The following is a 23,614-nucleotide window of genomic DNA, read 5'->3' as shown; positions in this document are numbered from 1 at the left end:
GATATGGGTAATTGAACATATTTCATTCCCATTGTTTAAATCTAATAATAGCTCACACCACGAATATTTTTCAGCAATAAATTCACATTACTGGACTGAAAGAAGCAGTGGAGGAGAACAGACTCGTCCATGGCTGCCAGGTCAAGCACAAAACACTGCTTTGTTATTTCAGTGAGGTGCTGTTTTCAGTTGACTGGGCAGATTGTTCAGGCCTTTTTGTCAAGTAGCAGTCGATTAGAAATGAAATCTTGTAGTGATAGATGTGTAATAGATCAGAGGATTATAGCTTTATGCATTTTCAAGGCACGGCTCCTTAATAGCCTCCTACCTTTAATATTGTGTTTTAATATATGCTGCAATTGATTTTTCTTGTTATATTTTCTCAAGGTAATGTTAAAGTCTTTTTCTGTCTCTTTGCATCAAATCAGCTGATTTCTTTTTTTTACTGTACAGAGGGCCAACCAATGCTTGTTTGAAACCCTGAACCATTAGATTACCTTGCTACACCATTCTTGATCAAACCACTGCACTGATGTAGAACACACAGTTTATTTCATTAACACTCACATAATGTTCATATTCTGACTCATAATTAGTCTCTACACCAATTCACATTCAGAAATTCCCCATCGTTAATAAATGTTTGATTCATCTTACAGAAAGAAACAATATTCACAATCATTATTTTATGGTCCAGGTGAACATTTTATAGAATATGAAGAATACAACAACATGTTTGAATACTGAATTAAAAATGTTAATGTTTTTTATAAACACAGGTTTATATGTGCATTTATAAGAAATTTTAAAAAGAGAGAAAAGATACAGATTGAGAATTAGAACTCTTCTGCTATTAATGTTTGGGAGGAAATTAATGAATAGATTTTAATGTATGTTATTATGTAATAAAATCAAAGAATATTGGTATATTTTTGTTAAATTTGAGCAATTAAACATAAATATCTATTTTTTTTGTTTTAATTAGATAGTTTTACATTTCCTGTCAGTGTAATTTACATATTTGTTTCATAAGCTGATACATTAAAGTTTGCAATAAACAATAGATGTCAGCAAACAACAGTTAGCCATGTAAACATATGGTGAAAGTAATGGTGACTGGAGCAAAATGAAGCCATGCTCCCTCTGTGTTTTGTTATCTGAGCTTCTCTGTTCTTTGTTTTGGAAGCCGGTCCAGCTGCGCAGCCACGTTAGTGCATGTGAGTCCCTCCGTGTCCTCCACGTCTGATCCCACAACCATATTGGATTAGCACTGCCTAGAGTAAATGACTTGGTCTGAGATGTTGGTGCTTTAGTGCAACATCTAGTCGCTGAATGTCATATATGATCATGTTAAAATAGACTTATTTAGGCTCATTTCAAGCTCTATATTTTTTTTTTTTAGACTCCACTAAAGTAGCTTTGCATGATTCACAGTTAAAAAAATTCCTTATGGCACTTTATGCCTCTAACAGGCAGTTTTAGCTCCTGTCTCCGCCCTCCCAATGAACCCACTGTGTTCTGATTGGCTCTCTGGAAGCCTGCTGAGGGGCAGCCAAGGATAAATATATAACACTGACAGCAAGCGATTAAAATGGATACTGCAGTCCAAATTCTAAATATTGGACAGAGTTGTCTCCCCCTTACTTTTTCCTCCCGAGACTCAAGGCTCATGTGTGTTTTTAGGTCAGGTGGAATCTGTGTCAGTTTATCCAGTTTGTTTGTTAGTGTGCCAGTGTTTCATATCTGGCAACCTGGACTGTTTCTCACAGAAATACATGAAACCACCAGGACCTCTTAACACGTGTGAAGAACCGCTGTTGTTGTGAGGTGGCACGGAATGTGTTAAAATGATGTGCCAGCAAAAACAAAAACTAATTTTGCACCTTAATGGAGATTTCAAAGGAGAACATACTGGCTGTGGTATTGTAGTCAAATAAACTATTATTTTAATTTGGCATGTTTCCATAATCCATAACATATCATGGTCCTTTTATGAATTAGTACAGTAAATATATTAAATATTGGTCCTTTAAAAGCTTTTAATCGACTAAGTAATGTGAGACTTTTATTATGAATAATTTACAGGAAATCAAACATGTTCCTCACCAAATTAGCAGAGCTTCATTAATGGCTCTAAAAAAGTGATGTTTGGTGAAGAGTTGCAGACGACCAGCACACCTCCAAAAAGTAAACTAATTATTACTTTACCCTGCTGTTTAATGGAAGAACACTCACAGCTTGCCAGCTCGACTCCAGTCATGGCTCAGTGTGACTTCTCCCAAAACAATGTAAACATGTCATAATGTCAGCAGATGACCATATAAAGAAATCCATCATCAGCTGACATCAGCTGAGGCTGAAAGCAGAAAAAACTGTTGGAAACCAAGCATTCAGAGCTGTCTGAAGCCGGTGATTTGTGCTTACAGTAATTACTTCTACATACCTCATTATTTGACACACTCTGGTCCTGTTTAATAAGAACATCTGACATTGTAACATTATTTTTATGACTGAAAATAAGGAAAAGCATAAGAGGTTCCCTTTAAAATATTTTGACAAAAGTTTAGTCAAACACAACAGCCATTACTGATCCAATTGTATCTGTTGATTTGAAGCACTTAATAACTTGTGGGTCAATGGTACCACTGAAGGTTTACCAATAACACATTCTGCCTATCTCTTCTTCCAGGGGCAGTTTCAGAAGTTGGGTGGTGTCATCAGAGACAAAGAGAAGGTAACAGACATCAAGCCTGGCCCTACTGTGAAGGTGTCAACTTCTGCTGGTGTTTATGGAGCCAAGAGCGTGGTGATCACTGCTGGACCCTGGGCCAACAGACTGCTGGCCCACACTGGCCTACAGCTACCACTAGAGGTATTCAAACTCTTGAGGCCCGACATGTAACATCACCATACAACTGTAGTAAATAGCTGGAACAAACATATAGGGCCTGATTTACTAAGATCCCAAATAGTGGGTACTAAATTGCGTGCACAGTGCAAGAGATTGCACGTTTCGTTTGCGTGTGTTTTGCGGGTGATCTACTAAGAATAACTGTGTAAATGAAAACAGGTGCAACAGGGTGGAGACAGCAGTATTTAAATGAGGGTTTTGTGTCTTTATGGAGAGTTTGGACGAGCAGAAAGCTGCAAGAACAAAATGAAATGTGATCAGGTTCTAGTGGAAGAGGTTAACTAATATATTGAGTTATAACAAAAACTAATATTACCAGAAAAACCCACATATGGGAGAGTATTAATGACAAAGTCAATGCTGTAAAAAACATTCCACTCCAAAATTATTAACACAGGTGGAAAAACTCCGTCCTTTTGTGTGCAGCAGGTTAATATCTGTCCTTCAAAGGTATTATTTATAGACACAGTTAATGTCAGAAATAATAACTTCAGGTTTGGTAAATCACAATGTGTGTGCTAAATAACATATTTACATTTTCTCCTCCCTGTATGTTGCACACTGGGGTTGAAACGCCTCATATTACATTCATTATGGTAAACGTACTAAATGGACAGCGTGTACTATCTTGCACAGTTGAAAGACGCAAACCTCAGTGCGCTGCGTTAGTAGATCAGCTTGCACATTTTTTGCGGGTGATGTCAAGTCTGCACACGTTTTTACACACGCAAACCTTTAGTAAATCAGGCCCTATGAGTATCCAGATGGTGTACTTTTAAAATGGTCAAAAAGTTGAGTGTGGAACACTGGAACACTTCTCACCCTCAATGGTTGCCATCCTGGCTATAAAACGAATGGAGGGACCACCAACCTATTTTCTGTAGTGGATGCATTTGCTACAGTGAACACCGCACTATACTAATGTAAGTTATACATGTGTTTTTGATTACTTAATTTACTATCTTATAACTATACTATTGTTTAACAGAAGCCGTCAATATGTTTATTGAGTTAATTCAACATTCTGTAATGATTTGGTACTGCAAACAATAACATAAATACTAGCTAGCTAACAGCAGCATTTTTTAAATCAGACATTGATGTTATGTATTTGTGTCATAACTTAGTTAGTTTTAAGTGTTAAAATGTTGTCATCAATGTAGTAGTTTTCAGTATTACATGTGTGGTTAGAGACTTGACAAGTTGTTAATATTCACAAAATACAGCAGCTAGGCGTCAGCTCAGTAGATCAGTCTGTGATAGATAAAACCATGCAACGTGCAATATCAGCACAATATTTCCACAGGTTTGTGTTTGTGATTTGATCTGATGTCTACATGTATTTTGGTCTTATTAGAGACCAACGAAGACACCTCCTTGTTCACAGGCAGGCAGAATGCTGCAATGAATGGATACAGGTAAGCGAATGCTCATCATATCCAACATATCTATCGTTATACACTTTCATATGCTCCATATTTCTACAAACTGGTTTCTATATTGATGTTACTGTATGGAGTCTCATTCCATTGTTGTGATCCAACTGTATTTCAATCTCAACATATATTGCTTGTCGAAGCCTTTTCTTTCTTTTTTAAAAAAAAAAAAGGAAAAACCTCAAACATAAATATGAGAGATGGTTGGCTGTTTCACTTGTCACTATCCCTGTGAGGTAATCAGCCGTAAGAATGTGAAAAGTAGTTTGAGCTGATGAAGAGGTACCCATGTCAGTTTAAATTCATGTTACTACAGCTATGTGTATGCTCTCATTTTGACTGTATATAATTACTGACTTACATTTTTCTGGTGCAAGTAGTTAGTAGCCCCAGGAAATGTAATACCAATGTTTCACCTGTATGCACTCAACAGCAGTGGCAGACTGCCAGTACTGAATTAGTAGCTCTACTCTTGAAATTTCTCATAGTATATAATTCTTAATGTTTGTTGCACGCTCAGCATACAGTGATCATAACACAAAATATCTGAGGATGGTCTCATATAACTAGCATTTTACATTTTAGACTATTTACTATTTCTGTTAAACACAGCAGGACTGCTGCTGAGGAAGAGGGGGGGGGGGGGGGGTCGACCACTGCCACATCTTGGAAGTGGTACAGTTTGATGGATGAGGCAATCGGAGGAAGGACATCAGTAATGCTACCTGTCCTCATTGCCTCATCTTTCCAGGATGTGATGGCAGTAGAACCCTTCTCCATGGTGACCCCAGAATGGGACACAGCCACAACATCCATGACATCCACCCCAAACAGGTGCCAGGTGGATGTTATAGAGGTTTTAGTGGATCTGCAGAAGAAATATGAGAGGTATGAGCTGGAGCTCAGACAGATGAAGGTGAAAGCGATAGACACAGAGGAGACTAGCGCCAGAGAGGCAGCTGAGAGGGAGGAGAGGAGACAAAGTGAGGCTGTGGGGGGAGGAACGATTTTTTAAAGAGATGAGTGAAAGGGATGAGAGGAAAGATGGGGAGATTGGTGCTAGGGAGGAGCTTCCTGGAAATCCTTGAGAAATGACTTAACATATCATTTAAAAACTCATTATCTGCTCTGTTATTCTTGTTACTCTGTTGCTCCCTACATATCAACATCTTCTGGCTCCAACCGGTCCCCATTGCTGAGACAGATGCTGTTCAAGACTGTGCAGAGGACGTCCACCTCCAGCACCTTCAAGAAAATGGACCTCCACCTGGTCTTCAGGATGCCAAAATCTCTCTCCACATCACACCTGGAGTAGGTTGCGGAGAGGCTGTCTGTAAAGGGTCATGAGGGTGATTGGTTGTTTGAGGAAAGGGTAACCACCATCCCCAATGATGCAGAAGCCTGGTGGGGGCGATGTCTGAAGGTAATAAATAGGGGCGTCATGAGAAACCAGCGAACACATCAACTCGGCTGTGTGGTCAAAGAGAGCCTGGAACTGAATAGAATAGTTTTCTATTCAGGTGAAAGGCTGTGTCATCAATGCAGCCAACAACCTGGTTAAAGGCTGCTGACCCAGACAAACATGCAAAACCTGCACCCAGGTGAGCCAGATCCTCCTCAGATGGAGGGCAGATGGTTCTAGGGGAGGAGAGAGAGACCTTTCCTGCTGGGCTTATGGACTGGATGGTGCATGGTGGCTCAGGGCATATCGAAGGCTCTGGCCACAACACAATATGAGGTACCACGAGCCAACCAAAATAAGAAGACCAGGGTTCAATGATGGGTCCCCAGCCATGGTCACACATTGTGCTTAGGACAGCTATTAGAGCAATGAAGGATGCCCAGAAGGGATGGAAGTCTACTCTCAGGTCACGTTGACCATCAAACTACAGTGTCACATTTAGCTGGCAGTACTGGCTGGGGTTTAGAGGCTGGAAAAAGAAAAACATGACAAAGTACATCAGTTTCTTTAAATAAAATTCTACTAAATGTATTGTCATGTTTGTATGCATTTTATTTTGCATTGCACTGTAGACAGCACCTGTACTATCAGACAGCAGTGCATAAATGTATATGTGTTCTGATGCCTATACATACACTGTTATGCTGTTATGTGCTTTTATCAAACGACCAGTCTAGCTACAGCAAAATTAATTAAAACTTTAGATAATGATAAGTCAGTTTGACTAAAGGGTAATGCTGCACAATAGTAGTCTAGTCTATGGGCTACGTAGATCACACAAAAACAATACCTAAATCAATATAGTGGTACATTATCAGCTAGTAGGAGGTGCAGATGGCAATGTAATTTCAACATTGTTTGAAATGGGACAGATATTTTGGCAGGCAACAATCGTAGTCAAATGTTGGCGATGATGCTAATTTTTAAAAAAAAGAACACTACCCTGTAAAAATTCACACACTACTCAAATTCATAGTGTACACAGTGTTATACATGGAAGTATCCATGTACTACACTGTAGTAATGGAAGTATCCAAAATAAGACAAACATCAGTTAGCAGGCTAGTTAGCTGCAGCATATTAAACAGCATGTAAACATACCTGCAAATGTCACTTCCAGGCGGGGAGTTCTGGTCCTCTGAAATGATGCGAACGCGAAAGTAACTTAAAACTGCATTCTATCAAAAGGCCACCAGGGGGCGACCGTTTTGGTGTCAAAAGGACTTCCGTCTCTATACAAGTCAATGGAGAATTTACCAACATCTCACTTGATTCATAACCTCAGTAAACGTTTTCAAAATGTGTTTATGGTATCAATCGCTAGTTTAAAGCCTTCTTCAAAGCAGTATGATGTTCATTTGTGAAATTTTGGCCTCCCTGATTTTATATTTGACGATAAAGCAGGGTATGCATTAGGGCGTAGCTACGCCGTGATTGACAGGTGGATTGGTTCACATGTTCAGAATTTGAATTGTGGATCTAGGCTTCACAAACTGTGTTTCAAGATTTCTGTGTCTGGATTTAATGGGCGGGTCTGAAAATCACTGCTGCGTTACGTAATCCGGCGGTGATTGGCATAAACCCACCCCTGCTGCTGTAGAGGTATAAATACATTCAGCGCACACTACTACTACTACTACTAAAGTCTACAGTTAGCCGAGCTAGCCGCCGAGTTAGCCACCAAACTAGCTGCCGAGCTAGCAGCTGAGTTAGCCGCCGAGCTAGCAGCTGAGTTAGGAGCAGAAAGCTCTCAGACCTAGCGTCCATGTTTCTGGTAGAGGTGGTGACTTTGATTGACAGGTGACACTTGGTAGGGGGGGGGGTTGTTTCAGCGGACTCGGTGGGCACTCACACAGCGTTTAGGAGCAGAGAAAGAGGCTGATTTTTACACAACTTTGACATTTCCTAATTTCATATATTTGGCGATTTTTTTAATCACTCAAATTTGGCAGGGTGGTTAACAACACGCTTTTCTGTGGTATGTCAAACTCAGAATACATATTTATTCTTACTTTACACAGACTTTAAGAACTTTAACATACGTGTCAAATGATATTAAAAGCAAAGTTGTATTAACACTTTAGCATGCTCGTCACTGTGATGGTTGTACTGCACATCAACACTGTGGAATTCACTGTGTTAAATGGACCTCTACAGCATAATTTGTGATTTGTGAAGAAGTTGTGAGCAACCCTTAATGGCTGTGACCATACTTTTTCTAACTAGCATGGTACTGACACAAAACAGTTCATAGCAAAAATAATTGTAAAAATGGGAAGCATTATAAAGTAAAATGACTCAACAAGTTTTGTTTTCATGCTGCATTTCTGAGTTTGTGGACAAATGGGCAAGATTTATAAACCTCTATATATCTAAGAGGAATGTGCATAAATGCTCTTTATATTTGACTTTAAAAGCTGTGCGTAAGCATTGTACTATTTTATAAACTCCAATATTGTGAAACTATAGGTGCACGTTTAAAAGCCACTTTAATTGTCTGCTACACCCCTCTTTAGACATATCAATTAAAGCAATGCAAAAAACGAACATTTGCTAATTAGCACTAAACATGGTAACCTACAGCTGAAGTTAAAGGAAATATATCATTCTGCAGACTAGAAAAAATTCAAAATGACACGTGATAAAAGTTATTGCAATTTATCCTGCCAGGGACATTAATGTCTCTACCAAATATCATAGCCATTCAACCAATAGCTGTTCAGACATTTCATTCAAAACCACAAGTGTCAACCAGGTGGTGGCACTAGAGAATAAGTCATGTGATACATCGCATTAGGACACATCATACATGCTATGTATCATGAGAAGCCAAGGGATCTCCAAAGTTGTAGAAGCTGCATCCTGTAGAGACCATGAATGTCTGCAAATAGAGCCAACAGTGACTAAGATGTTTCAGCCTGGACCTGAGAGTCGGACCCTGCGGCAGACCAGTATAACCATCCCTTATTAGCCATTTCCCTTAAACTGGCAGATGAGTGTATAACTGATAATAATTATACACAACCTGTGACATTTGCCAACAACCTAATGGAATAATGTTTCGTTATTAGATTAGATCTCTCACATATGTGTCATTTCCACTTCACTAAATCCAGTAATGTTTGATCTGGAATACAATTTGTAAGGTTGGTAAGCTTACACTGTCTCTCTTTTAGCAGTTTATAGAGTCAGCGCCACCTTTCACATCAGTACTGGATGTTATCAAACCCTGTATTAAGTTGTCTATCTCTAATCCATCTCCACTGTCTTTTCATCAGTGGGATTTTGCCCTTCTTAGCCTTTAAATGCCCGCCTGGAGATGTCACTGTTGCACTCATGCCTACCCAGAAACAAAAGCACTACCTACTCCATATTTAAACAGCTCAGAGGCCTTAGTCAGCAAGTCAGTCTTTTCCATCTTGCAAAATGCCATGCAGCCTGAAAAGAGAAGGTGATGGGAAAACAAGCAGACAGCTGTTAGAGTGGAGAATTGGAGTTGATATTGGAATTGCATTATTCAGGCTAGCAGCCGGCTGGGGGGCCTGGGGAATGCCATGCCTGAGTGAACTGGTAGAAAAGCACAGGCTCTGAGCTCATTGGCTCGTCAGAGCGCTGCTGTCTGCATTTTTATGGTCCCTGGGAATGAGTACACGGCCGGTTAGTTCATTACATTGAAAGCTTCTGAACAATATGTCCTTATTATTGCCATTGTGAAGATGGATGTCATTTGTACAATCATGTGTACATTTCATTAAATCCTAATTCTCACATCAGCACAGAGGAGCTACTTTTGTAATTGAACTTCTATTAGACAGAAAAAAAAGTTGATGAGTATCTGATGGAGTAGCTGCTGGTTTGCATGCTGCGGGTCTTCAGTGCTTGATACCAATCTGCTAATGTTGTGCCAGTGTGTATTCATTCACGTTTAGTGCTTCTTACAACTAATGCATTACAGATCAGTTTTACAATGAATGTAGAATCTTTGAAACTACATCCATCATATCATGTACAGACTCAAGAACTACGCTCTAGATTTCCATGACATTTGGTACAGATTGAGGGTCAGTCAGTGGCGGACTGGGACAATAATTCAGGTCGGGAATTTGACTCCATTCCAGGCCACTCTTTTCATGCAGACCCTCAGAACTCTAATTTTAGTATTCTAACCCTATTTGTTGATACAACGGTTAAAAGAAATTGGGAGTGATCAATAAGTTATCTATTCTTCATTAAAATCCCTGTATGTGTTGCTGCAAGTGTGGGGCCCTCCTTAACCCAATCAGAACTTTTTATCTGAATTCCCCAAATTTATATCCTCCACTGTACTGACATATGACAAAATTGTCATTACAGGTGATTTCAACATCCATGTAAACGATCTATCTAATACCCTAACCCTAACCCTAAACCTAATCCTATTGGTAAACCTGGATCTCACCCAGTATATCAATGAACCAACCTACACATAGTCAAGGTAATACACTTGGTTATTTCTAAAGGCTGCAGTATCATCAATGTCCAGGTATCTGATATTGCAGTATCTGATCATTTTTGAATATGTTTTGACGCCTGCCTGCCTATAGCAAAAAGCACAGTTCACAAGCGCATCACTGACACTGAAGCAGAACTTAAATTCTCGGTTATTAAGTCATTCTCACTTACATGCTATAAACGGCTCAGTAAACGAGAAGGTGAACTCATTCAATAACATCCTACTTAACACCCTGGATGTTGTGGTGTTACCGTTAAAGGAAAAAAGGGAATCACATATTGCACCCCTCACCTTGGATAACAAGCTATGTTCGCAAGCTTAAGAGATCATGTAGGACAGCTAAGAGACAACGGCAGAAAACTGGACTGACAATCCACTACAACATATACAAGGACAAAATAGCCTCTTTCAACTCTACAATGCGCTCTGTAAGAAGATCCTATTTTTCTCGGGTGATAACAGAGGGTGGCAGCAACTCCAGAACACTATTCAAAACTGTAAATCGTCGGTTGAACCCCGCTCCTGTCTGTGCTGTACTCAGTCAAGCATCTTCTGCAAAATGTGATGAGTTGGCTTCCTTCTTTTACAATCGTGTGTCATCCATTAGAGTGGAAATTGTTGCCAGCCCTCACAGCCAAAAGAAAAAAGGGCTGTCTTGTCATACTTCCAAATGATTACAGAACCTGAACTCTACAAAATTGTATCAGAGAGTAAAACCACTAGCTGCTGTCTTGACCCTGTCCCCACTTTTTAAAACATCTTTTAACTGTGTATTTAAATCTGTTAGAGATATAATTAAGTCCCTTGCAACTGGCATTTTTCCTGACACCTTCAAGACTGCGGCTGTAAAGCCCTTACTAAAAAAGCCAAATCTTGACAGTGATGTCTTAAGTAACTATAGACCCATATGAAATCTTTCTTTTTTATGCAAGGTACTGGAGAAAGTTGTTTTTAACCAAAGAAATTGCTTTCTGAATGACATTTTGAAGCATTTCAATCAGGCTTCAGGGCTAACCACAGCACAGAAACGGCCCTTGTTAAAGTGCTCAGTGACCTCAGATTAAATGCTGATGCTAGTAAGGTTCTGATTCTTTTGGACTTAAGCTCAGCATTTGACAATAAAAAATATGATTTGCCGTTTGGCGTTGCTCAGGGAAGCTGTCTTGGCCCGCTCTTTTTCTCTTTGTACATGCTCCCATTAGGTACTGTCATCAGAACACATCAATTAAATTTCCACAGTTATGCAGATGACACACAGCTGTACCTTTCACTCGAGCCAAATGATGACAATGCCCTAAGCTAACTGCTGGGATGGATGCAGTCAAAAATGGGATGAGCAACAATTTTCTGAGAGATAAAACTGAAATACCTCTGGTTGGTCCCCAAGCCAAAAACTTTACTGTGACTGAACCAGAGGTGACATGTCTGGGCATTACTATCGATTCAGAGCTGAATTTTAATTCCAACATAAAGAAGGGGACAACAAAATAGCTTTTTATCATCTAAGAAATATTGCCAAGATCTATGCCATGCAGACTCTGAAAAACTCATCTATGCTCCACCAGATTACCAAAGAATTCACTTGGAAAACTGCAATTTGTTCAAAACTGTGCTACTCGACTCTTAACAAACACATATTACTACGGTTTTATCTGCACTTCACTGGCTCCCAGTGTCTTTTAGAATAGATTTTAAGATTCTTTTACTTGTTTTTAGAGCTCTGAACGGTTTGGGACCGGCCGGCATCACAGACACTGTCATTCTATAATCCCTCACGAGATCTCAGGTCATCCACAGCTGGGTTTTTAAATATACACAATTTCGCCCATAAAAAAATAGGAAGCAAAGCATTCTTAAATTATGCTCCATGATGGAATAGTCTACCCAAAACTGTGAGCTCTGTGAACATTTTAAAACGACAGCTGAAAACATATTTATTTAATATGGCTTTTAATTAATTAATGTCTTGACTTATTTTTACTGAATGTCTTTATTTATTTATTTATTTTATTATTGTTACTTTTTTTTTTTAATTAATTGTCAAATTTTTACTAACCCTCTCTCTTTTTTATTCTGTTTTATTTGCTGTTGTTTTATTGTATTTTTCTGTAAAGCACGTTGAGCTACATGCCTAGTAGAAATAAAGTTTATTATTATCATATTATCTTTCCTTCATTTCTGGGTAGAAACATATAATGACATTTCACCTTCATTGTATTCTTGAAATATTTCATCTTGATTGACTCAGTTTGCATAATTCAACACATGGATGTGATACCAATTAAAACTGTGGAGTGTCTGCTATGGACTCAGTGGTATAAAATAACAGCCAAAATATTGTACTAGTTGAACTGCACTGTGTTGGTTTAACCTAGCTTGTTACTGATGTTTGTTCCTGCTCTCATTACTGTAGGTGGTAAAGATTAACGTGTGCTACTGGAAAGAGAAAGTTCCTGACACATATAACGTGAAGAAGCGCTTTCCCTGCTTCTTACTGACTGAGGGAGAGGAGGCCAATGAGCACATCTACGGCCTCCCATCCAATGAGTACCCAGGCTTGGTGAAGGTATGTCACAGTAAGCCATACTCAGATATTCATAGCATTATCACATGAAATGGACTTTATTAATGATCATTTATTTTTTAAATGTTATTCCTCTAGTTTTAGCTGATCATTTGACTTCATTATTCAACATTAGCAACTAAACCAGTGCTGTGTGTGCACTGAAGCAAATGCATCTTTTATCTAATTAAGGTACATGCACACAGCGGCGCATTGCTTATTCAATGTTATGATATTGTAGAACAATAAAGCATGTGTTGTCTTTTAACCATACAATCATTTTGTGATGCAGCACAAACATAGGCATATATTTAGATGCATTATTAGCCTATATAGCTAACTTTTGAAAGAAACAGTGTATTAAATGGAAAAGTTAAAAGCAATGAAATGCTTTGTTGCTACAGACTTGCTTGTTTGAATATAACCAGTGGCCATTCTTATTTCTTAGTTTTGCCAGCTAATATTCAATCAATAAATCTTTATTTATATAGCACCAAATCACAACAACAGTCATCTTAAGGCACTTTACACATAGAGCAAGTCTAGACTGTACTCTTTAATTTAATTTTAAAGAGACCCAACATTCCCACATGAGCAGCACTTGGCGACAGCAGCAAGGAAAAAGTCCCTTTTAACGGGAAGAAACTTCCTAATGTTATCTCTGGCTGACAATGCAGAGTCAGTTTGCTGCTTGGCTTTCTTGTGCTGCTCTGCTACTTTTTAATGGTTTGATAAAATACAAGGAGACTTATCACAGTAAGCAGAACAAATAGTAATCACACCATCACTTGCTAGAAGACATGTTTGTTGTCTCCTGCGTCCAGACAGAATCAATTTGCTGGTCGCTGTTCAAAACATAAGTCTTATTACAGCACTGTTTTTTAATAAACACAGCAATCCAAAAAAAAAGTTAAAGATGGTGATGATGAAAGATAATCTAAAAAAGTTAAACATGAGAGGCAGCAGCAGACTGAGTGAAATTAATATTTTTTTCCACCACAGATATTTTGACCTGTGGTCGCAGTAAAAGCACCACTGTATTAAATAAGATGAATGATGGCTATTGTTGCATGCTGGTCAAAGGTCAAAAGGTCTGCTGTGAAGAGGCTCGTCAGGTCAGAGATATTTACCAATGAGCAGAAACAACAACTACATGAGTCATTTTAAGTGTGTATACAGTGCATTCATCCATTAAGCCACATTATATCATCATTCCATATCTGTTATGTATTCAATCCAAAGGGCAACATACAGACTGATGAGATTACAGTACTTCAGTCCACACTCCTTTCTACAGTCATTCTTCTTCTTTTTGTTTGTTTGTTTGATTTGTTTCTTCTTTTTAATAACATTATGTCAGGCTTGAACATTTTAAATCATTTCTTCCTAATCTGATAGTCATGAATTACCATCTCATAATTATAGAACTCTCATCATAATGAAACCAATATCTTGTAAGATAAAGATGCTTATTCAAAATGAAGAAATATCTGGGGGGGTTTTGTTTTGTTTTGTTTTTTCCTTCCTTGAACAGCATGGATTTCTATGTTAAAATAATTGAGTGTTGTTCACAGTGGCTTATTTTTCTTAACATGCCTTAATATCTTTATTTTTAAAATATTTCTGGACCAATATCTACAACCTGCAAGAAAATGACCTCACCTGGTTTAAAATCAGGTCTGCTCTGCACATTGTGCTAATTGAAGGTAAAGAAATAAAGAAAGGTACATACAATAGATACAATTTCCTGTCACCTTTTCCACACAAAATTATTTAGTTTTCTACCCAATCCATAGATGATTAAAAACCTCATTAAAGAACAGTGAAACAACACAATCACAGTAACAATTGCCTCCAAAACACAGCTGTTCACTTTGGAATGAAAACACTTCTGCAAAGTCAACCGTAAAATGTGAGTTTTCTTACCTCAACATCATTAGCAGTGGGAGTTGTGTTGGGTTTTGGTGTCATTCGATGGCACGTCTCTATTTTGGGCATTATGGCGAGCCAGCAGGAGCTCACAGCCTAATAGCGGACCGCATACATAGAAGAGAGGAGGGGACAGATGGTGATGCCACGTCGCATTATTCATTCTGAGACACAGTCACCAAGGCTACCCTCCAACATTTTGACCACAACAGAGTTTGACAGAAATCTCCAAACAAAGAAGAGAATATATTTGTAATGACTCTATATTTGTATTGGTTGTGTGTGGGGATCTGTCACAAAGTTTTCTAAAGCAGAAAATCCTGCAGGAAAAAATAAAAAAGCGTATTTGTTCTAATCCCACAGGCTCCTCACTGTGCCTGGAGTCTCTGAGACTGTATTTGTCAGACCTGGCTGACAGGAGCAACACATAAAAAGCAGCTTTGGAAGTTTGGAGTGTGTGTATGAGTCACTCCTCTTCCTCTTTTGTCATTTACCTTTCAAGCTGGCAATAGGAGCCTGAATAAATGGCGGAGATACATGAAACATGTCATTTCCTGGCTTACTTCCCTTTAAATTAAATATTACCTTTTTAACTTTTAATCCAAAATATTGTCACATTCAGTACTGCTTAAACAGAGCTGTGGGACTCAGTCTGTAGACTGTACGGTATTGTGTCTATGGAAACTCATTCAAAATGTTGAACTTTGTAAATACTTTACATAAAGCCACAAAAAAGCTTAGCACAAAATAAATATGAGATTTCTTTCTATAACTGTTAGATTTACTGTCAACAACATGGTTCCCTCACAAAGAGTTATGCCATTTGACATCATTCTAAGGCTGCTGAGCCTCTATTCATTATTAATTGCCAGTATGGGTTAGGGTTAGTGTAGGTTTTACACATCTGCAGTGCCAATAAATCTGTCTCTATCATATTAAAAAGTCAGTGTTGTCTATGTGAGAAAACAACACCTGTGGTCAGCCTGTAAAAATACACACACATACAGTACAATACCAGATATATGCTGATCAAAATACTAATTACCAATATATTCACATATTTAACCAAAAGGTCGACATAATGTGTGGGAATATTTGTTCTAGTATACATTTTTCTTTTCTATTCTTTCTTATTATCACATTTTATTCAAACAATCTTAACTAAGTCCATCCACTATATGTTTTTCTTTTAACCACATCTTGTGGTCAGTATCACTGAAATGAAAATACAGATTGTTATTCTGCTATGAGACGTAAACAAATGAGAAAATAATTTCAATTATATTTCATTCATTTGTTGTAATAACAGACTTGTCTATGTTTCCATCACAGACTGCTTCTCAAGCTAAAACTGTATCATTTAGATCCAGCTGCCTCCAAACCCCCCCCCCCCAAAAAAAAACCCATTTACATGACCTTACACCAGCTGACACACTGAGCTACAATACTACACCTTCAGATTGACTTAGATCAGCATCAAGATGGATCACTGGAAGTAATTGTTGATCAGTTTAAAAAGTAAATATAATTCTGAATTGGAATAAGAGAATCAATCAGTACAACAATGTGATATATGTACACACATGAATCACCTATGCCTATCTGACAAAGAAATGGCATTTAGTACAGATGTTATTTAAAGCTGCACAATACACAATACAGTATATATGCTTTAAAGTCCCACTTTTGTTATAAATTAACAATGGATAAAATGACTATGTGCATAGTTAAAAGTGATGCTTATCACAGAATTATCTCTGCTGTTCTCTACTGTTAGCAACTTTTAGCTCATTGTTTTGGTAATAGATGTGCTGATGTGGCAACCGTTTGCTAGGTGATAATATGTCAGTGTTGTACTTTCAGATTGGTCTGCTGTCCACAAGTAACCAAAAATAAATGAAGTATTGCAGTGTTAAATAAATAGTTGCTTAAAGGTTTGATTGCTTCTTTAAAAAGGTGACGCTGGGTTTGTTTCATGATATTGTAAGATGAGATGTATTTTTGTGAAGAATTGATTTGAAGAATATATAATATATTATTTTGGTATTGGTTGGTTTTAGTTTTAAATGATTTGAATAATAGTTCATGATTTGAATAATATATTCTAGTTGTTCCATCATTTTTATGTAGCGTTAACAGTTCTGATGTGAATGTGTGTGTGCAGATATGCTACCATATGGGCAGTGTGACGGACCCAGACCAGAGAGACAAGCAGACAGACAGGTCTGACATCGATATCCTCCAGCGCTACGTGGCCCGCTGTTTACCTAAACTGGATCCTGAACCTGCCGTGGTGGAGACCTGCATGTATACGGTCAGTATCAACATTCCAAAACAATGGTTAGGATTAGGGTTAGGGTTAGGGCTGTTTTACTTCATTTACAGGAGAGCAAAAGCAAATCTTCAAATACTTCCTTTTTGATAAATGTAATACAATGTATAGGAACCATTAACATGTTTTATATTGGAGATGGGCAATACGGCAAAACAAATGTAATCAATCTTTTTTTAAAGCTTGGAGTCAATTCATGACTTTAATCCATTTTTGTGTGCATAGAAAATACAGGATTCAAATATTTTTAACATTTTTGACAATTGGCCTTTTTTGCAGTTGGAGGTGCTCTGTTAACAGTTTTACAGATTTTATAATGGATGAAAATAGGGGGAAATTAAAGGGCCACAGGGATTGTTTGTATTGCAGTACCACATTTAGCCACAGGGGGAAAAGCTGATTAGAGCACAGTATCCAGTTTTCGCTGAGTAGTCTACACAGACCTTTGACCAGCCAACAGGCTGTCAATATGAATCTCCTCATCCCAAAGTCAAGCTATTCAGGCAGCATCTGTTCTCAACTGTTTTCAGACAAAGGATAGCCAAGTGGAAGGGTGGGTAGGATTTGACATTTCACGTTTGAGGTGCTGCTTTATGTCTTAAATACTCAGTACGTCTTGCTTTGAAAGCAGCCAGTAAGCAAAGTAAATAATATGTTCAAAATCAGTTCAAATGTTTATACAAATGTGATATTTTCTGTCTGTCTTATTTCATTTATTGCCGATGTTACTCTCCAATGTCATTCACAGGGGTTAGATTCTGTCAAGGCTATACAGAATTGTGTGTGTGTGTGCGTGTGTGCGTGTGTGCGTGTGTGTGTGCGTGTGTGTGTGTGTGTGTGCGTTGTATGGGTTGGTGGGGGAGGTTGTGCAGCCGCTCTGCCCTCTAGCAACACAGCAAGCTGCTTTTACCACGATCACATACTGAAGCTGTAGGAAAACATAATTTCTGTGACCTTGTCCAATGCCCCTGAAAATCCTGACAGTCACGCTCCTTTCTCACTTAACAGCATGTGTTTTGTTCCATTAGCAGTGATTCCTAAAAGAGGACAGAGGATTCAATCACGTGTGTCCCTGCAGTTGTGGGAACATGATGCTCTATGTCAGATGTTAGGATGTATTCTATGATAGATTTTTTTCATCCAGTTAAACACATTTTTTGAAAAAACATTGGACAGGCTGTATAGAGGGGGGGAGGGGGGGAGGGGTCACGAGTGTCCTTGTCAAATAGTTCCAGAGACCATCTGTTGTTGCTATGGTCACTACTCATATCTCCATATAGTGGAATGAAAAGGTAGCAGAAAGAAGGCTGCAGCTCTCTTGACAAAAGCTGCATTGCTTTTATCTGGGACCCCCAGACCCCCCTCCCATTTGACAGTGCGTCCATGCTGTACATGGTCATATTTCTTTCCTTAAAGTACAAATTGAAAAAAAAAAATTTTGACGTATGGTCGTGACCATGAAAGCAAAACTTTCTTGAAAGTCCGCCTCAAACCTCGCTCCAAGGTTTTCTGAAAAGTTGACAGCTCTGATGTTCAACACAAGCCTGAACCTGGCTCTCCATCTGAAACAGATGGACCTGACCATCCAGATTTGGGATGAGGGACAGGTAAAAACCCGTAACTGTGCCCTATAGTCGCTATGTGGGCCTACCTTTGTTAAACTACTTAAATGAAGTCATGGAAATGTGGTAAAATATGATGGAATAGTGATGGAAACGTTTTGAAAATTCAATGGCTGAATGTGTGTGAACCCTTTATAGAGAGACTATCTAATTTAAAGGAAACTACTTGTGGTTGTTACACTGGCTCTTCATGTGTTGATGTTTTCACAGCTCACACCAGACCGTCATTTTGTGCTGGACTGCCACCCCGCCCATCGTAACATTGTGATTGGAGCAGGATTCTCAGGTACCACACAACACAAAACAACTTCAAACAAATGCAAAACATCTATGACAAGCTGTGTGTGCTACAGTAGGATAGATTATCTCACTCATACCATCATCACATGCTAGCTATCAAATCTATCAGAATCAGCATCATATATCTGGCCAAGTAAGGAAGTAGTCTAGTTGCTCTTAGACAGAAATATACACAGGAAATGGCTCAACAAGTTTAAAATGATGTTACTCTATATACAGATATATACATATAGTACAGTATGTACAGCCTGTAGCATTTAGCTCAAAACACAGCTGTATCTAACATAAAGTACATGCTCACAATAATGACAATACTAGCATGTTGATGTTAAAGCAGGTATGATTTTTATCATGTTCACTTTCTTAGTTCAGCATATTAGCATGCTGACATTTGCTAATCAACACTAAACACACAGTAGCCTACAGCTGAGGCTGATGGGAGTTTCCATTTTAAAAAAAAGGCTATTTAACAATATTCAGTTTTATCCATTGATGAGGTTATCCTTGATAAGTCAGGATCAACGAGGCAATTACAACTCATCCTGAGGGCAGCATGAATGTCTGTAGCAATCATGACAGTGGAGACATGACTTGTGGAGACATTTCACATAAAAAAAAAAGGAAAAGTCAGAGGAGGAGTCACCTGCTGTCTCTCTACACTGTCTACTGTCAAATAAAAAGCAAGTTTTTAAAATGTTTCTAATGTTGATGGAGAGTGTTGCAAGTCAAGACAACGTTCAGGAAGTTTGAAATGAGAGGTTATCTGCTGCTTTTCAGTAACTCACATCTTACACAGCCATCTTTGTCACAGTGAATAAATGATGCAAGCACACTGTGGCAAGCTGTTTCTATTGCATTTGTTCTATATCAAAATCAATGAACTAATGTAAACATATGTGAAGAGCTAATTAAATCTCTATGTAGTGTTGTGGTAGTTCTATCACTGATAGAAGTGTGACACTGAACTCCTATGTCACAAAACCTGTCTTAAGTACAGCAGGACTTTTTTTTTTTACAGGACTTAATGCTCTGCATCATGTATTAATATATCTTAACAAAGCTAGATTTGATTAAACAGGCCAAAATGTCATTTTATAAAAGGCTGTGTAAAACGGATCATTCATTGGTCACTTGGATTCATTCTCTGGGGACCATGAATGTCACCTATTTACTTGTACTGTTGATTTCACATGTCACAGTTCAGCTCTTAGCACTCACAATAACTGTCAGGTAATCTATAGTTGCCATATTCTGTAATGCTGGCCAAAACACATCATACAGCACAGCAACCCTACAGTTAAAGTACTGTATGTATCATATATGTGAGGGCTAACCTGCTGATGTACCACAGTATTCTGTGATCTGAGTATAGTAACATGTACTATATGTTCCTCTCATCTTCACAATCATCTGTTAAACAATGCCGTGAAGATAGTCCAAAAAAAGAAAGCAAGTACACAGACTGTGTGTATTTTGAGCTGACGGAGTCAAGCAGAAAATGTCGATGTCAAAATGAACATGTCAACAGCTCGACTAGACAAAGAGCAGGAAGTAATGTATCTGGCACCTTGTACACCAGATGTGTGCTGATGAGCGCCAGCATGCAAACAACAGCAGCAGCAGCAGCCAAATGAATCAGCATCACTTGTTCCCTCCTCACCCAGGAGGAGCACGGAGCCAAGCAGGCAAGTGCTCAGTGAGCAGCACAGGAGGAGTGTGTGTGTGTGTGTGTGTGTGTGTGTGTGTGTGTGTGTGTGTGTGTGTGTGTGTGTGTGTGTGTGGGGGGGGGGGGGGGGGGATCAGAGGAATAAGCACAGTCCAAGGAAGAGGAAAAAAGAAAAAGGAAGAAAAAACATGGAGAAAATTAGAAATAATGGCCTTTTTAAATTTGCTCTTTGATGCAAACTCAACTGCTCATCTATGTCATTTCCACACTCATGCCAAAACAAACTTCTTTCGCTTTTCAAATTAAACACCATTTATTCACCTATTCCAGTCAGATCTTCATCCATTGATGGCTAACTGTGGGAGTGGACATGAGGCTTATGCATATGTGAATAAATGATAACCTAGTGATCTTGACTCCATAAAGTTGTCTGGCTCACTCTCAATGGGAGACAAACACACAACAAAACATACACGAGCCAAAGAGAAGGTGCTGCATTCTGAGCAGCAGGTGGAGGTGGAGACGATGTTGCAATGCAGTCAAATGTGTTATATTAATGCATTAACAGACAGCAGCACTGTTGCAGCCTGTGGTGATTTTACAATACATTCATCAGGTTTGAATTAAAGTTTAATGAACCCAACTACGCTCATTTCTCAGATCCTCTGATCAACTGATGGTCAGTGTGATCACATTGAATGACGAGAGAGATGCACCTTACAAACACTCACTGAAGTCACACCTGTTCGATAAACACAGCACATATTTGGGTTACAATGCATCACATCTGTGCCTTAAAAACAGACTTGAGTGTATCTAGCCTGAGAGCATTTTATTCATGGCCCAAGACAGGTTCCCTGAAGACAACACCGACTATACAGTAGCAGTGTATGTAATCACCCATGGGTCAAATCTGGCACTCTAGACCCTTACACACTGTTTAGGGTCAAATGCGAGCCATTTTTACATCCGAGAGCTGTAAACACACTTTTTTCTTCTAGCCTGAAATTTGACATCTTCCCCTAATGTGACACATAATATACAAAAAAGGAAACACATTTGACTCATATTCATCCAAAATGTCAAGAATCTTCATTCTTCACATTTAATATAATGTGTCGAAATAGTTCTCATGTTTTATGTAGTATTGGACCATAGTATAGTGTTTTTATCATACAAATTAAAGAATAAACTCTCTCTGCTCTCTGAAAGCTTCAATAAGGATGAATCATGTTTATCTGTGACTGATGAGGTCTTTATGAATGAGTGGTGGTTCAAAGGTTTGTTATAGAGACTAATTATGTGAGGAAATAATGTGACGGGTCAACATACAAACAGTATGTGAGGGTTAACTTAAATTGAACCTTTTATATGAAAACCTTTATATGAATTTACTGCTACATTCATACAAATGACAAGTCTGCTCCAGATACAAATAATAATAATGCAAGCCTCCTGTCCTGTGAATCCCAGCATATAACCTCTTTAGACTGAATTAAAGAGTACAGTCTAGACCTGCTTTGTCTGAAAAGTGCCTTGAAAATAAAAATAATTCTCAAACCAATCCATGGCAGTGGAGCAAAAACAATGTGTTGATGCCATGTTGTCAAGGCAACAACAACAGTACTATCAATCAGCTGCAGTTTATCCTATAGTATGTGATAACAGTGAAGTTTGTCTCTAGTCTCTAAGTTCCACACAGAACATATATTAATATACAAGTCATTATTACCCAAATAAGTATTAAAATAAGCCCACTATATTAGCCCTTACTTACTCTGCCCTCAAGATGCAATCCTAAGCAGTGTTTATAAAGGAATTTTATTCTAGAGCAAATTAAAAGAAGAAAAACAGGCCTGCACCATTTAACTCTCCTCCAATGAAAAACCATTGCTGTTAACTATACCTGCCATAGGTCTTTAAAGGGGTAGCAAAGTTCATTTTAAGTTAAATAATGTGGCTCCTCTTTCTGATAAGGAACCATTTATAACATTAACATTAATTACTGACTTAATTCATGGTTAATAAAATAATGAATTCATGCTTTATTAATCCATTTTAAGCCATTAAAAAGTATATTCTTTGGGATGTCAGTTTATTAAAAATCCTTCCTCATAACATTTGCTTCATTTTATTAGGAACATGATAATAAAAACACCATCAATCAACTGTTCAACCTCTCACCCTCTGTAGGGCTGGAGGGCCTCCAGACGGAAAGCCATTTATTAACAATTTATTAATATATTTGTAAGTGCAGACTTTATTTTCATTAAATACTTTTTACATATAACACAGGCCTGATGACTTAGAACATGTGGAACCCTTACTCTTTAATAACTTTTAAGACCTGATCACGTATCAGGAAGTGTCAGACAATTAACTCTTATACTACTAACGATTCATTATCATTTAAACTACAGGACTGAGGACTGATGATCAGAAAGTGTGAAACATCTATAGTTATAAATAGTTATAAGTCATTAATAAAGAGTTAGAATTACACCTTCAACAACAAGACAATTCAAAGTTCTTTACACAAAAGACATTAAGAGAACATATAAAATGAACAAGGCACTGTAAAAAGATTTAAATTAAATTAAAATGAGTAAAATGAAGTAAAGGAAAAGTAAAAGATAACAAAAATGTTTGTTGGAGGGAATAAGGAAGAGCTGAGCTGGATCCTGAATCCTTGTTGAATATATACACAAGGCCAGACTGTGATCACAAAGAGTTCAGTCCTAACACATTGAATAGAATATCATCAGTAAAGAAGTGGTGAGAAAAACCAGTGAGCAGACAGTTGAGATTAATCTAGAAGAGACAGTCAGAGACAGTCCAGAGGTTAATGTTACATATACTTGGTATAGGGACGAGCTTTTCTTTGAATGACAGAAATGTTCT

The 23,614-nt window shown here is 38.2% G+C and overlaps 1 protein-coding gene across 1 annotated transcript in view; it reads left to right on the top strand.

Moving 5' to 3' along the window:
* Window positions 1–23,614, top strand: part of pipox (pipecolic acid oxidase) — a 47,319-nt gene that overhangs the window by 14,588 nt on the left and 9,117 nt on the right. Inside the window, exons 4-7 of the mRNA XM_062418721.1 lie at window positions 2,690–2,872; window positions 12,715–12,867; window positions 16,958–17,107; window positions 18,958–19,033. Coding sequence (XP_062274705.1) covers window positions 2,690–2,872; window positions 12,715–12,867; window positions 16,958–17,107; window positions 18,958–19,033 — 562 coding nt within the window. The remainder of the gene's footprint in view (window positions 1–2,689; window positions 2,873–12,714; window positions 12,868–16,957; window positions 17,108–18,957; window positions 19,034–23,614) is intronic.

Source organism: Scomber scombrus, chromosome 5, assembly GCF_963691925.1.
Source record: "Scomber scombrus chromosome 5, fScoSco1.1, whole genome shotgun sequence".
Lineage (NCBI taxonomy): Eukaryota > Metazoa > Chordata > Actinopteri > Scombriformes > Scombridae > Scomber > Scomber scombrus.
This window is presented reverse-complemented; position numbering and strand designations above follow the sequence as displayed.